The sequence below is a fragment of the Fusarium pseudograminearum genome, chromosome 1 (genome assembly GCF_000303195.2).
Source record: "Fusarium pseudograminearum CS3096 chromosome 1, whole genome shotgun sequence".
Taxonomy (NCBI): Eukaryota; Fungi; Ascomycota; class Sordariomycetes; order Hypocreales; family Nectriaceae; genus Fusarium; species Fusarium pseudograminearum.
The window spans coordinates 3,476,127-3,486,999 of NC_031951.1; the positions used below are offsets into that span (position 1 = coordinate 3,476,127).

The 10,873-nt window shown below is 46.9% G+C and overlaps 2 protein-coding genes across 2 annotated transcripts, besides 1 other annotated feature; both read right to left on the bottom strand.

The window, feature by feature from the left end:
* Positions 1 to 45: a microsatellite.
* Positions 46 to 5,426: 5,381 nt separating this feature from the next.
* Positions 5,427 to 6,599, bottom strand: FPSE_09039 (uncharacterized protein; the record flags this gene model as incomplete). The annotated part of the gene is made up of 3 exons (XM_009262156.1): positions 5,427 to 5,762; positions 5,839 to 6,362; positions 6,518 to 6,599. The coding sequence occupies 3 exons, from the start codon at positions 6,597 to 6,599 to the stop codon at positions 5,427 to 5,429; spliced, it is 942 nt and encodes a 313-aa protein (XP_009260431.1).
* A 2,140-nt stretch (positions 6,600 to 8,739) lies between these two features.
* On the bottom strand, positions 8,740 to 10,775 carry FPSE_09040 (uncharacterized protein; the record flags this gene model as incomplete). The annotated part of the gene is made up of 7 exons (XM_009262157.1): positions 8,740 to 9,014; positions 9,203 to 9,499; positions 9,530 to 9,536; positions 9,574 to 9,707; positions 10,105 to 10,183; positions 10,227 to 10,670; positions 10,773 to 10,775. The coding sequence occupies 7 exons, from the start codon at positions 10,773 to 10,775 to the stop codon at positions 8,740 to 8,742; spliced, it is 1,239 nt and encodes a 412-aa protein (XP_009260432.1).
* Between the last annotated feature and the right edge of the window lie 98 nt (positions 10,776 to 10,873).

Here is a 10,873-nt window from a genome sequence, read left to right on the forward strand (position 1 = left end):
TTCAGTTCAGTTCAGTTCAGTCAAGTCAAGTTCAGCTCAGCTCAGCGAACCCTTTAATTAGTCCCCCACGGAGTGTATTTACTTTTCAACGTTCATGGGTGCAGAACTTCCCTAGGGCAATCCGAGTTCAGGATGATCGACTGACCCCCAGCTAATTAGACCAGCTATATACTCTTGGGGCCTAGTAGTCATGTCTTTATTCTGCTAAACTTAATGTAAGTGCTAGCAGTAGCCGCACCAAGAGTGTAACAAGACTCAATCATGTCTGTCAATCCTTTTACAGTAGCCTGTGCACGTACAGTGAGTGGTGAGGTTAGTCTACCGCGTGTACACTTTACTTCTGTGTGTGTGCGTGTCAACGCCCAGTCTTAACTTTTATTGGCAATTCATCAAGGATTCCATGACACTAGTTAGTGCGTTCGTAGCGCGACCAATAGTCGCCACTTACCGATCCCAAATAGGATGGACAGTTGCATTCGGCCCTAGCCATCATCATCTACCGGCGAGACAACTGTGTCTGTGCTGCACCCTCTTGAAGCTTCCATGATAGGTACAGCGCCTTCTCGAAAACGCCATCCACGTTCCGTTCATGTGCAGTTGTATGCCGTGCGCCACGTACCAACACTACCGAATACCAAGCTTTTTGGTATTTTTTTGGTTTTCATTTCGGAAGCTGCCAGTGACCTAACCGAATCCACCACTTCTAAGCTCTGCAAGTCTTCCCCTACTGTACTGTAGCCCCGTTAGCTTAGGTAGGTAGGCACTGGACTTAACCGTAGACAGAATCCTAAATTCCCTAACGTAATTCATTATCAAGACTCACAGGCTCAGACCACCATGTCAACCCAACGCACGCGCAGCTCGCATCCTTGGCCCAGACGAGGTTAGAGCCGCCTGTATATAGCCCGAATTGACGGAAAAGAAAGCGGGAGTGCACCCACATCCCGATCATCTTCGATTGTTCTGACATATGCACATGGAAGATGACTGTTGACAGTCCATTTCATGTGAAAGTGGCAATACTGCATGTTTCTCTTTCCTGCAGGATTCGGCGGTATCTTCGCATTGCTACCATGCGCTTCTTTCTTTAGCACCTGCCGACATAGCGTTTGCGTTGTTAGTTGCTCTTGAATGCTGTGGCGCTGGAAACTACCGTCCAGTTCAGATCCTTTAGGACGCTCGGTATCTAATACACCCGCCCCATCACAACGATGGTGAAAGATGTCTTGGCATCGCTCGTCTCGTATTTCTTGTCAGTGTTGAGTAAACATATTTTAACATCATTGTTCTGGTCGCCTCTGTTCATGATTAGTGGGGTCACAATTGAGCTTCACTTCGTCATCCTCCCGATCTCCTGATACAGACGGCTTCCTTCAAGTCCACTCACGTTCAAAGTTCTCAGCCTCTGAGGGGCATTTCGGAATTCGTTGCAAAGGAAATGACACGTGGTAGGTGAGGCAGTTCCGAAACTGTGCCTCAAGTAGGGGTGAGCGTTGAGTTGCAGCCCTCATAGTCATTCGACTAACACGATGCTTGGGTTTGTTGCGTTTGCTCCCTCGCAGACCATCGAAGGGACTCTGTAATTGTGGGAACTCGCAAGCTTATTCAAAAAGGGACTCAAGCTGTTTCTCGATACTCTCCCGCTGAGGAGTATGTGAAGGATCCCTGTGCTAAACCCATATGTATAATCCACATTGGCAAGGATAAGAAGGGGAAAGTTCCCAACTGGTAGAACAATGTCTTGGCCGATACTCGTTTCTGCAGAAGAGAGTCAAAAGCCTGTAACCTTTGAGCATGAATACATGATTTCCCCTTGGCACTCTTGATAGTCGTGAAGGATCATCATGGGAATTTTTGAGAACACTAGACTTGTGGATAGTGGCGTCTTGAGCGTTCAATGAGGTGTGCTGAGTATCTCATCTCCCACTGTTGAGGTCCTGGCAAAGCAGGGTAGGGCGTACGCTCACGCCATGTTCCACTACTCGGCAGACGGCCTGATCAGGGAAGGGCAACAGGCAACTTTGTCGACACTATCCTGTCGACATTATCCTGTCCCTGATGTACCAGGCCGAAGAATCGTCACTTCAATCACCTAGTGGAGATAACGAAGGTTCTCACAAGATTGTTGAGCAGCCGGCACTGGTGTGGCTGCATGTGTCTCCGCCCCTTGCCCCGCGGGTTTAACTTGTCTCGCAATGCCTAAAAGAGCTTCCCGCAGATCTAAGTCGCTCGTGCCAGTAGAACTAGAGATTTGACATGTTCAGGATGATTCGCAACCGCTAGTGTTTGCTCTTTTCGCCCACGAATCGCGGATGATCGACCCGTACCAACGAATACTTAGTAGTGGACTCAGGGGTGTTGGGGTGCACAAAGAAAACCACTTTGTTTCTTGAGATGATACGGATCTTCCCCAAGGCCACTTTTCTGAGAGGCACAATAATATGTTGGTTATAGGAGAGGAGGGGGCTCAACGACGTGGTCAGAGTCTGCAGAGTGTCTGTTTCCTCGAACTCCGCGCTTGCATTGCAGTAGCTTGGCCAAGCCTTCTCTGCGGGCAGGTTCCTCCAAGGTAGTTTCCCATATTGATCATCATGGGTGGTAAGCTTGTACGCAGGGCGATGATTGATACGTGTGGAAGGAGTAACCTGTCATCCGGTGTTCCGTTAACTGTCAGGGGCTGGGGAGAAAGACTACCTAGCCGCCGGTAGCGGAGGGAGGCAGGTAACAGGTCGCAGCAACTTTTATTGGATTTGCTTTACTCGCTAGAATTATGTCTAAATCCATGGACCTGCCTTTAAATTAACGGAATAAGGCGACAGTGGATGATTTCGATGCCTCATCGCCATCAGTCGGTTACATTTAGGTACCTACATTAAAGTGTGTTAAATACCGACTACCTAGTTTGCTTCTTGTTCACAAACAACGCGGCATTTATCACATATCTATCTGGAAAATCATCTGTAATTTCTATTATGTACTGGTTGAGGTGCGGATCTCGTCAATGTGTCACCCCTACTCGATTGAAAGCAAACATAACGTTTCACCCCTGAGGCAACCACTGCCTTTGCAGTCACAACGGGGTGAGAAAAGAGAAAACTTTCTGACCAACAAGCAATAAGATCTGCATGATCATACCGGTCTTGTTTTCTTTCCCCCTCTAAAAGCTCTCTGCGGCACTTGCAGGCTGCAACGACGATCATGGACATTACAAATCAGGCAGTAGCGTATGGACAAGCTGGTGCGTGACAGTACCAGGACGATTCTCTCCGACCGGCAGTGCTGTAGCATCCGACAACCTATGGTCAGCTAACCTACCTAGGTAGCTTTGTCGAAGTATTTCAGCCCGATCCGGTAAGTCGTAGCTGAAATGGCGAATGAAGGGTGTTGGGGGTTCGTACAGGCCTGAGCTTGAAGAGCTACGGAGGATAATCACACAGCATTTAACCAGGACATGAAACCCTGTAATCTCTGGCGCCCAGCAAGCCTGGCCAGCTCCGAGTTCAGAGTCGGAGGAGTCTCATAGAAACATACATCGGGGAAACTAATTAGCATGAGTGACAAGATCACATATCTATGAGAAAGCACAGAGCACTGCAAATAGGAAGAAAACATTTATCTTTATAGCTTTTCAACTACCTAAGTTATTGTATAATCAACCCTTTGATATATTTCTCTAACATCTCTGGGGAGAACCCTGGCTCTCTGAATGCCTTTGCACTCCATAGTGGTCAGTCTCTTTACTACCACAGAATGCAGGAACTGAAGAGAATGCATACTCTAGGCATTCAGATATAATGCTTTGGATTGTATGTCACCAATCTCGTTCAATGTAGTAGAGGTAATATCCTTCACCATTTGGGGGCTGTACGTGCTGAGACAGCATGGCCTGTTGGCCAGATCTCCGCACACTGGCATGTTGAAGACTCGACGACTGACAGAAAGTGATGGAATCAAAGGCACCAGAGACGGAATAGTAATTTGGGCATCCATTCTCATTATTTGGATTATAGCCTTGAAGATTGGTGTTGGTTTGTCTGATGCCCCCTTGACAGCACGGCCTTCCTCGTGATACTTCCTAGAACCTGCAGTCTGTGTTTGATAGGATACTTGTTCGGAGAATTCCCCAAGAAGAAACATACCAGGCCTATGACATCCGGATAAATTCTATATATAACCAAATGGTCGTTAGTTTAAGGATTAGCCAAGTTATCGCCATCTAAGCACGTAGGGTCTAGACTGGCTAGGTAAATACAGGGCCATTCGAGGCTCAACCTATGATGGTCTTTTCACTAAATCGCAAGTAACCCCAAAATGGTAGGATTGCCGCTTTTGGTTCGCTCCTTACTGCTTTATTTTGATACCATCATCGGGGAAGTGTAATGTTTGCAACTGATCGTGGTGACGATTTAGAGGCGCTACTGGAGAATAGGAAATTCGGTCCCGGTCACTATGATAGAGTTCTAACCAAATGAAACAACCTTGTACGTTTGTCAGGGGATGACAGAAAACTCGGACAGAAGCTTAGCAACTGAAAGTCAACAATCCCAGGACGGGTTTTACACAACATGAAGTTGCTAAATTATTTCACCTCCGGGACAAACATTACCAAGTTTTCTGTGAGCTTGACACCCAAGGTACTTTACGGTCAACAACCCACATTTGCTACCAAGGCCGTTGACCTCTAATGCAACTAAGGGAAAAGAGACAAATTAAAAAAATATTTTCAACTCTTCTGTAGTGCGATAATGAAATTCCATTCAGTTGTTGATAATTGTTGACCACCTTTTCGCGACAACTTACCCTAAACTCGTCATAATCTCGGAACCCGGAAGCTTTTTCAGCCGTTAGAACCAGAAAACGCACGGACCATAGTCCGCATCGACAGCCATAAAATCTCGAACGCGTTGTTGAAGCTACGCTTTTTCTTTTCTCTTTTCTTCTTCGTGCGGCTGGCATAACATGAAAATTTTACACCCGTGTTGCTCGAATCCTTGTTCCCGTGGATGCAATCGCAGCGTCAGTTATGCCCCAGATTAATCAAAATTGCAGGCCCGCCCTACCATCGTTTGGCTTCGGTGTTCTATCACACCGAGGTCGTGGTTGGGAGGCAGGACATACCAAAACCTTCACCTCGTGATATGTATATGCATGCATGCGACTCTTGTCTGCTTGGTGTTTGTTTGAAATGTCTGGACGATCATGGCAGTCACCATACGCGTAGAATTGGAAATAGTGCAGTTACGGATTAATGTGACTGGTCTATTATCTAACCCAAGTTATGATGATGACATGGTTAGCCTTTTGTTCCTAAACTCCTATTGCCCATCTCGATGATCTGAATGCATTCGTAACCAAAGCGCATTCATTCCATATGCGCAGAGGTTTTGATTGCAGGACATGACGTCCAATTCTATCCGAAATTCTCTTTACTCATCCTCACCAACCTTCTGGAGTTTGCCCATTTCGCGCTTGGCTCCGGCCTCGCCAATGAGTCTCACTCTGTCGAGACGTACGGTCTCTCCATCGCCCTCACCCTGCTGGACGTAGATGACAAGACTCGATGTCTTCTGGAACTTGACGTATCGCAGGCTCAGGTTGACTGTTCCGTCAGCGTTCCAGTCCTCGGGACCGATCTCGATTGCCTGTGTGGGGTCGGTATCGTCGGCTTCGCTAAAGTCGAGGTTGTGGGTGCGGTTGATGTACAGGTGAACGTTGCCAGGTCGCATCACATCTTCGTCGTCCTTGGGAGGGAGGGAGGTGAGCTGCAACACATGTATTAGTCAGAGCGCACATGGCACGAAGAAGCGATGAACTTGCCTGCAGAGTGTGGAGCTTGACGATAGACTGGAAAGGGACGTAGAGAAGCAGCTGGTCATCGGCTCCGCTCTGAACGTAGTCCTTGGATGTTCCCTTGCCGTTACCAAGACCGCTTGGCCTGGAGCCTTCGAAAAGAACACGGACACCACCGGCAGCCTCATCGGCGTTGAGAACCTCGAGATCTCGGAGCTCTATTTGGTCGGTGATGTCGCTGTAGCCTCGGGGAGCTTCGGCACCCTTCCAGTTGGCTCCATCGCCGCTTCCTGAGCCAGAACTCTCGCCAAGGGAGTCGACCTCGGTCACAAGTTTCTGGATGATGGCCTTAAGCTTATTAGGGTCAGCACCCTGAACCTTGTCGATTTCTTTTCCATCGCGGAAGACGAGAAATGTAGGCAGAGTTGAGACGCTGTATTCTTGGGAGAGCTCGGCTTGCTCGTCGCTGTTGATCTTGGCAAAGGTGACCAGGTTGGGGCGCGATAGTGTGAGGGCGAGGCTCTCGTAGAGGGGAGCGATCTGCTTGCAAGGACCGCACCAGTCGGCATAGACTAGAAAAGAGGCATGTTAGCTTCCATTAATATTCATAAACTGTCGTTTGAGAGCTGTCGCTCCCAGAGCTAGAGGTAGGTCGCACGGTAGGACATGCTGAGGAAGTAGGGTGGTGGGGTATCTATCGGTCATGTCCAAGAGGAAAGAAACTCACAATCAGCGACAACGATGCGCGAAGACTTGAGAAGCGAGTCGAACTGGCTCTTTGAGCTTATCACGGCAAGATGTTCCGACATGATGGGCAGCTTGCGACAGTTGAGTTGGATGGGGGTATGACGGTGTGGCAGATACAATCAATCAACCACGCTCTCTAGACTAAACGTTGAGCCCCTCCAATAAAGATCCATCTGGAGGGGTCATTGTTATACCGGGGTTGGCGTCATGCAGCCAATGGGATACTATACTTCAACATGGACCTCCAAGCACAATAAATCTCAATGCCGAAATACGAATAGGTTTCGAGATGACAGAAAACTTGACACTTATGGTAACTAAAGCACCTAAGCTTTAGAGCTCAAAAGTTAATGATATAAGAGTCTAGTTTAAGAGCATAAAATGACTTATAAATTTTGTCTCTTGTTCTTCTAGCCTTAGACACACAGAAGGAATCCCACAGCCTGATAGAGTTGGCAAAACGTTTACATAATCCGACAAGGCGACATGTTTGTAGCATCTTGGTCTTTAAACCGCTCTTGAATCTGTAATCCGAGGTCTTTCTCAAACTCAGGGTACGTTTCAACTCTCTTTTCTTTGCCTTTTGCATAGGTATCGTAGGGGCTTAGCGGCGCCTCGTGGTTTGCGAGCTGTTGTGACACGCGGAGGATCTGATTCCTCATTTGAGCTTATTTTACCGCCCGGGACGATAGAGGCAATGTATTCTCTCCCCATATAAGATTCTGTCCTGCTGTTGTTTGGTCAAGAACTATAAGATCTACCATCCTTGTCAGGCCGTCTTTAACCATCTCGTGATGATTGTTGACTGAAGGCATGCCTGAAACTGACTCCGGGCGAGCTAAAATCCTTCTACTAATGAGAAGTTGAAGGAGAGGTCCTTCTGGGCCATTACGGCCGATTTGACCCTGGAGTGGCGGTGGTACGGGAAACACGCAACGGAAGTCCTCAATCGAATTGAATGAGTTCTCTGAGAGGAGCAGCAGGGTTCTGCCAAGACCGCGCCATGTGTTGAATATCGGCGTTGCTGTTAATAGAAAGGCATTGTGGTATGGCAGTCGAGGGCCACTTAGTGATGGAGAGACTTGGGATTTTTAGCATCGTCTATCCTAGTTTTTTCATGGACACCTTCATTACCCAACGTAGGTATTCTGCATTTTAATAAGTCGAACCACAGGGCAAGCTTGTCCAATGGGTCAGGGATAGCAGAACTAAGATTTAAGCTTAGGAAAAAGAAAATAAATAGCCTAAGAACAGATCTAAGATATAATAAAGTAACTAAATTATCTTATTTCTCAGGGCATGGTGCAGTTTCTCTGTCGCTCCGAGGGCAGGCCAGGTTAACTGGGCTATAATGCCATTGCTGCAGCTTCTAGCTTATAAATGAGTCCAAGTGTATTATTGCCATCGATTCTGGAATCTATATTATTTCATATTCGTTGCTAAATGTTCAGTAGCAAGCCAGTGAGAGGTGCGGAAAGAGTATCCATGCTAGAATCAGGGTGGTTTCCGTTGTCGTCAGATGCAGGGGCAACAGTATCAGTGTGGACTGTTAGAGCTTGCAACATGTTCTTCATCATCTGAACGTCTTTCTCAAGGTAGTTGCGATTTCTCCGGATCGTATCTGTAGTCATTACAACAACAGTGTTCTCTAGTCTTCGGAGCAAGGTGCGTGTTAGCTGAGCATCCAAGCTTCGGCTCACTTTTAGAAAAACCAATTCGATGTCTTCTGTTGCGACCTGTTCCAAATTCACATCAATTTGAAAATAGCGCAAAATTCCTTCTAGGCATCTAAAATCTCGATCATTCGTTCGTGTCTCGATCACGTTTTGAGATGAATTCTATGCCAATGTTTTGGTGGATTGGTGTAACTTTTGTTCTTGTTTGGAGGGGAAGGTGCACAAACTTCTGTAAGCTCATACGTCAAAGCCACAGTGCTTCTCAATTCTTCAGTGTCGCCTTCGGGGTTGGATTTTGCTATATTCTCAAAATAGCATCACAAAATTTCGGTACCAGGCGTTGGGTATGTGAAGAGGAGTATGGAGGGGATCGGAAGGCTCGCATTGGAGCATTCCTCTATCCAGTTGGAGGATGACATCGGGTGTAATGATGTCTTCAGTGCTTGGTGTCACTGCATCAGGCCACAGAGTCTATCCTTTGTTAGTCCAATTTTATAACTCTAAGCAGGAAGCATGTAAATACCTTTTATGCCTTGATAAACTTTGATGCAGTACGCTTTGTCATGTTACCAGCCCCAAGCAGGCGAATGCACTGCAAGTTCATTTCGGTAGATGGATTGCGACTCTCCGGGAATAAGCCTAATGATTCTCTTGTTGTTTCTGCAATTTGTTCCTGAGTATCAATCGATCCTGTTTGAGTATAGAGACTGAGTGCCAACATGATTTTGTCTTGAAGTTCGTCTTCTAGATTAATAGAAGGTTCCTGTGTCGGCAAGTCTGATGTTTGCCTTATCTCTTGACCTTTAATGAATGTTGTTTAGTGGTTGGTACATGTTCAAGCAAAATATGCCTTCGGCGCCCTGCATCAAGAGTCATAGAATGGAGGGCATTTAATGAATGTTGTGATATAAGCCCGTACTTTACTTCGAATACTTTCGTATTGGCCCGAAGCTTTCTCAATTTGAGGGGTGTTGACAAACTCCTTGTACCAGACCATAGAGTTTCGGAGATCCGACTTGCTGTTTCTTCCCAACTGCTGGTATCGCAGAGCCCATCCACCTTATTGGTTAACTGATAGAGATTAAGCTGCTTAGCATCGATCTTTGCCACAATTAATGCAGTGTCTTTTGTTCCCAGACATCGATGTACGCTGTAGTCGAACTTGTCAAGATCAGTTGCGGTTGGCTTTTTCTTTTCTCTGTTGCTCAGCATGTCCGAGGCTGGTCTTAACAGACACTCTCCAACGACAAGTGCAAGTTTTTCGCTAAAGAAACGTTTGTCAGTTGCTGGAGGTTGTATATGTAGGCCATACTCACATTCTGTCTGTTGGCTTGAGTTCTTTATCACCAGTTATGCTTACTGTTGTGTCAAGTGTAGCTAAATCCTTGATGCAAAACTGGGATGCCTGTACATCTCTGATTTGAATGACCTGGTTAGAACTTCTGTGTCGTTGGCCTGTGCTATATGCGATTCCTTGAGTGGCGAATGCCCAGTCTGCCTCTCCGTTATATATAATGGATTCTGTGTCGTTGGCCTATCTCTCCGTTGTCCATTTTCGCTGGTCGTGTAGCTAGAGGGCATGAACGGATGAAAAAAGAGAGGAAGGGGGAGGAGAAGTGCGCAAGAGCTCAAGAGCTTAGGCAGCAGTGATTCACTGCAGTAATTGAATTGTTGTAGTGATTTACTGCAAAGAGGGAAATGCGGGTCTAGGCGACTACCGACTGAACGTGATTTTTCTGAGTCGCGCCGATGTGTGTTGTTTTTCCAAGACCTGGAGTCCAGGATCGCTCTGTTCAGGAGGCTAAAGTGCAGCATAAAGATTAGCCTCCCAGCTTTAGGATATAAAATAAATAACCTAAGAGTCTAGCCTAAATAGCATAAACTGACTTACCAATTTCATCTCTTATGCCTCCAGTGGCCAACATCCCTCGTGGTGGTTTAAGGCAGTTCCGGTAGGTCGATACCGCCACCTTCGGAATTGAACCTATTGGCAATCTCCACTCGGTCACCCACTGAGGTGGTTCGCCCGTCGAAATGCACCGTTGTAAGCGCAGGTAGCAGGCGTGATAGGTACTCCCCAAGTATGTCGAGGAATCTCACAGAGGCAGATGCAGTTATTAACTTCTCTCCGGGGTAATCAGACTGGACTCTCACGACCAGGTCGGCGATGCATTTGACCTTGGGAGACCCGAGTTCTTCTGTCGACATCTCCTGCAGCTTGTTTTTCCAGATCTGGTCTGTTAAAGCCTTCGGACACTTCGTTTCGTACTTCGCATGATGACCTTCGATGTTGTGGGTACCAGTGATAGGATTCTCAGTATCCGTATCGCAATTGGGTATGCTGGGGTCAAAATCCGGATTCTCATCATCTTGGTCGTAGCTGAGATCTGGATCTGCATACACAGCTCCTTGGATCGCCTCCGGTCCGTCAACAGGTGGTTGCAAGGCAGACTCAAACTGCTAAGTCTGTATTCATCGGACACTCTATTGCACTCTGAGTATTGTGAAAGCTCAAGATCATCTTCTTCCGTTTCAGTCAGAGAACACTGATGGATATACCATTGTCTGAACTGGCTGTACTGCGTGCCGGGCGGATAAATTGTTTGATGATATAGAGCCCGTTGTTATGCTGGAGAGTACAAGATAGCGTGAGCTCTTGA